Source organism: Populus euphratica, unplaced genomic scaffold (genome assembly GCF_000495115.2).
Source record: "Populus euphratica unplaced genomic scaffold, PopEup_1.0 scaffold12.1, whole genome shotgun sequence".
In the NCBI taxonomy this organism is placed as follows: Eukaryota; Viridiplantae; Streptophyta; class Magnoliopsida; order Malpighiales; family Salicaceae; genus Populus; species Populus euphratica.
In genome coordinates this window covers 1,602,162-1,607,093 of record NW_011499858.1, presented here as the reverse complement: position 1 = coordinate 1,607,093, position 4,932 = coordinate 1,602,162, and the positions used below count along the sequence as shown (strand labels likewise).

Sequence of the window (4,932 nt, the reverse complement as noted above, 5' to 3'; positions counted from 1 at the left end):
CCCGGATCAATCTGTCGAATTTGTGACTAAAGTTATAAGGTGAGAATAATCTTATAGAAAGCAAATCATAAATCATGAAGTTTAATTCATAATCAATCTAATATTAAAAGATAAAATTGAGAGAGATAAAACAATTAGAAAAAAAAAAAGAAAAACATGAATCAACCAAATTAATCTATCAAATTTATGGTCTAAGTCATAAAACTGAGATAACTTCATAAAAAATTAAATTAAAAAAGTTATAAAGTTTAATTTTTAATAAATTTTATATTGATGTATGAAATTAAAATTGATAAAAAAAAAACATATATTGCAACAAAAAAAATATAACAATATTCTAATAAATAATACTGTGTGAGGAAAAGAATATTAAAACCCTTTTTTTTTAATTTTTTTTGTTAATAAGATGTTGATAAAAATAATATGAAAAAGTGATGTCATTTTGGCCAGATATATGGCTAGCATTATGCCACCCATATGGACAACCATAATGCATCCCTCATTGAATTATGTGGTCACTGGGAGTAAATCTATTCTGAAAACGGACAAGTACAGAATAGTGAGCTTTATTGGAGTGGGATAGTCTGCATTAATACAGGATAACGAACAGTAAAAAAAATGTTAGAATTATAGAAATTGAGCAATCCTTTTGGATCTCCTCCTATTTATCGCCACAAATAACACAACTTATGGCATGCCATTACCCTTGTGGGCTCTAACCCACTTCTCTCTCTCTATATATATATGTCCTAAGATATTCCAATATACATATAAATGAGAGATGGCGATGACAAAGAGTCTCCAATACATTGAGTAGTCTTGATATTGCTAGCAAATTTGAGAGAGATCATATCATGGGTAAAGGGAGAGCGCCATGTTGTGACAAGACTCAAGTGAAGAGAGGACCATGGAGTCCTGCAGAGGACCTGAGGCTTATAACTTTTATTCAGAAACATGGACACGAAAACTGGAGGGCTCTTCCTAAACAAGCTGGTCAGTCTCCACTCTGATCCTTCTCCTCTTCTTCATCATGGATGGTATCGGTCATGCACTCTTACATATCATTCTCATTGCTTTTACAGACTCATATCTAATGTTAGCTATGCGATCATGCCAGTGATCATTTCCTTAATCTTGTTTACTTAGCAAACAAATCGATTTGTCTTGCATTCAACATTCTTTTCTTGATTCATTTCCAGGGGGAGAGGAAAGGACTCACAAGTTTGAGTCTTTGGCTGTCCCTTGCCTTGATAGTTAAAAACATCAACATTTCTTTGCATCGATTACTTCGTTAAATGCAGACTTCCTTGCAGAATTCAAATTTGTTTGATTACCAATCTTCCATAACACTCATTAGCCCTTGATTTCTTAATTGATGTACATATTTTTCTTTTTATTAACTTAATTCAATCCAACTTTTCTCTCTCTCTGGTGTGTTTTTTGTTTTTGTTTTAGAAGACGTTTGATCCAACTTTTCTCTCTCTCTGGTGTGTTTTTATTTTTTTAGAAGACGTTTGAATGTAAGATTTTTTTAGGAGATGAAAACGTGAGTGCTAGACTCATTACTGTCAATCCAACAGTTCAAGTAATGTTTTTGTCAGTATTAGTTTTACTTTTTACTTTCTTTCTTGGTTTTTTTGTTTTTATTCCCATCTTTTTTTCTTTTTAGGTAGACGTATGACCACTTGCACTTCGAATGAAATGTGTGGCCTAAACCGTTTTGCTGTGTGTTGACTAATGATTATATTAATGCTGTAATCAAAAAATACCAGGAAAGCATCTTTGAAACGCTTAAATATACAATCAAACGGGTTTGAATTTTTAGCACTGAGATAAGGAAAATCATTTACTATACATGTGTAACAATCATTTTCATTTAATTTCCAGCGTACAATATATAGATTATTATTCTATACAATGACTCCTTCCACCATTTAATTAATTTGTCATTGCCATCTTCAATTATGAATTAGGGGATATGGAAGATCCAACTTTGATACCATTTCAATTTATGTCACTAGATGCAGAAAATCACCTCGAGATTGCATATTTATGTTTTGAAAAGTCTCTTAAAAGAACTTGAAGAAAATATTGCTCAGATCGAACCGTGTTTTCCAAGGCACGTTAGCGTGGCATTTTTTCTGGTGAAATACTGACAGATTTATTTGTTTTTTTAGCACTGGTAATGAGTAGTCTGAAACAATATATATATATATATATATATATTGTTTCAGACTACTCATTACCAGTGCTAAAAAAACAAATAAATCATGTATATGGTAATCTCATTACACTTTGTGTCTTCATATCTTGCCAAGTTGCATATTCCTAACTTGGATTCAAGGCCAGGCAACGATCGATGGTCACATCGAAATGCCATAATTAAGACCTTAGGTTGCCAAATTTTCCCATTTTGTTGACGAAGATACAGGATGATATAGTTAAATAATCCAATTCGGACTAAAGGATACCAGCTAGGAAATGGGAAAATATACTCCAGTCATTGTATGAGTTACAAAGGTACTTGGATGGCTAAAGGTACTGCCTCAATGCCCCATCTAACACGCCGCTTAATTAGACTTGGTTGCTTTCACTATTACATCTAAACACGTAGAAAAGAGGGGAGTACTAGAGGGAAGGAAAACTTTCAACCTCAAAAGCTGGTTGAACAAGGGAAATTGAGTTCCTTGTGAATCTTAAAGCTAAAGCATTCAATATATATCCTTTCGTTTTTCTTTTTCTTTTTTTAATCTTTTGGTTCTGTAGGGTTGTTGAGATGCGGAAAAAGTTGTCGATTGAGATGGATTAATTACCTGAGACCTGACGTTAAGCGTGGTAACTTCAGCAAAGAGGAAGAAGACACCATCATAAAGCTACATCAAACTTTGGGAAACAAGTAAATTACTCAGCATAACACTAAAGAAATATCAACACACTCGTGCGTGTATACACACACACACACATATTTGTTATTTTAATTCCTAATAACAAATTATAAACTTGCAGGTGGTCAAAGATTGCATCTCATTTTCCAGGAAGAACAGACAATGAGATTAAGAATGTGTGGAATACCCACTTAAAGAAAAGATTGACATTAAAAGATGATGATGAACGTCCTAAAGGAGATGAATCAAAGGAATCCTCCTCAACCTCCTCTTCCTCGTCTACATCTAGCACGATCGTGTCAAGTGGAAAAAGAAATTTGGAAATGCAAAAGAATCAAGGGTCCTCCACGAAGAAGACTCGTATCTTAGAGAATGTAAAGGATTCATCACCAAGGGAAGCATCTAATCAGCATAGACCAACTAAGAAACCAAAGGAATTATCAAGTTCCTCTATATCTTCTAACAATTCCAACATCACCAACTCTAGTCAAATTGATGTTTCCAAGCCTGAAGATGATCAAATAGGTTCGTTGTTGAACTTTAGAGGACTTTATGACGTTCACAATTCATCAGAGGAGGTAAACAAACCAGAAGAAATCACGGCCGAAATCCCATTGGAGTCAGATTATGATTTTTGGAACATGTTGGATAGCTTAAGTTACTTGCAATCTAATGAAATTCAATTGGAAAACGTTGAAGCATTCCAAATCTCAAAATTTGGAGATGCATATAATATTGGGGAAGTGGATCAAAATAAGAAGTGGCTGCGTTACTTAGAAAATGAACTCGGTCTAGATGTAACCAAGGATGAAAACCAGGAAAGTTCATTGAAGAATGCAGCCGAGACACTAGTCCCTGAGAATTTTCAGTACAACATGCCATTGAAACCAGCCGAAGTCCTTCCAGGGACAATTGAAATTTTTCCTTTGTGGCCTTCTTTATGAGTTTAGGAAAAAAAAAGAAAAAAAAGTCCGTTATGAAACCCTATAATTAAGTTAATTTAGGTCTTTTAAACCAGCAGTTTATAGAGATTAAGTGTGTGAAACTATTGACTTCTCTTTCAATACACAAGTAGTTGGTGTAACTTATATATATATATATAAGTAGTTGGTATTACTGATCTCTAGTAAAGGCTTGTCTGCTAAAATGGTAGCTTTTAACTGTGGTTTTGGGTATCCCTGTACGTAATTGTAAATTGTGGATGTTGGAACGATGATTATAAAAATTGTAGTATTTAAAATGCTTTTTTCAGTATGTACTATTAAAATGCATTTATATTAATAAAATTATGCACAAAATTCCAAATTTTGTGACTCAACCAAGCTCCTTTTTATGGGTTTTTGAAAAGGAACAACCAAAAACGTAATCCGTGAAGTTTAGCAAAACTAATTAACTAATCCTCATGGTTTCAAAACTAATTTATTTTTATTTTGATTTTAATAAATATAAGATATAAAGAGAATCAAATAAAATGAAAATAATGATGAAAAAATACATTTAAATAAATTACCACTAAATTAAATATGATTAAAACCAATTAAAATACCATTTGATTATTTTGATACTACATACAATAATCAGATAATTCTAATAAACTACAAGAACTAAGTGATAATTAACTGTAGAAAAATCAGTTTACTAAATATGACGTTGGTTAAGGAGGTCATAGGGATGTCTGATGGAAGGACATGGACGTTCTTCGGGGTTTAAGGAGGTGCCATGCATTTATATTAATTAAATTATTTTATTTTGACATTTTAGTGGGTTGGTAACATCTTTTACTTCCCCACTGTTTAAAATTTGTGACGTTGGATTCTTGTATGCCCCCACGCGTTGAACAAATGGTGGATTATATAATATGAATCTACCTCCAACAAGTAATGCCCCCACGCGTTGAACAAATGGTGGATAATAATATAATATGAATCTACCTCCAACAAGTCGCATGTTTGACCTCTCGAGGGATTTGTCGACAAACATAATGAGACTGCCACAACTCAAGAAGTAAGCAGCCTAATTAACTAGAAAGAGCACCATGAGAAAATCT

The 4,932-nt window shown here is 33.1% G+C and overlaps 1 protein-coding gene across 1 annotated transcript; it reads left to right on the top strand.

Annotated features, from left to right (window-relative positions):
- The first annotated feature begins 696 nt into the window (after positions 1 to 696).
- Positions 697 to 4,011, top strand: LOC105123983 (myb-related protein Myb4-like). The gene is made up of 3 exons (XM_011023793.1): positions 697 to 993; positions 2,767 to 2,896; positions 3,007 to 4,011. Exons 1-3 carry the CDS (start codon positions 855 to 857, stop codon positions 3,827 to 3,829), a joined length of 1,092 nt encoding a protein of 363 aa, XP_011022095.1. The 5' UTR covers positions 697 to 854; the 3' UTR covers positions 3,830 to 4,011.
- The last annotated feature ends 921 nt before the right edge of the window (positions 4,012 to 4,932 follow it).

Coding starts and splice junctions, on each gene's coding strand:
- LOC105123983 (XM_011023793.1), top strand. CDS start 855: ATGGGTAAAGGGAGAGCGCCATGTTGTGACAAGACTCAAGTGAAGAGA. Junction 994..2,766: donor GGCTCTTCCTAAACAAGCTG/GTCAGTCTCCAC, acceptor TTGGTTCTGTAG/GGTTGTTGAGATGCGGAAAA. Junction 2,897..3,006: donor CATCAAACTTTGGGAAACAA/GTAAATTACTCA, acceptor ATAAACTTGCAG/GTGGTCAAAGATTGCATCTC.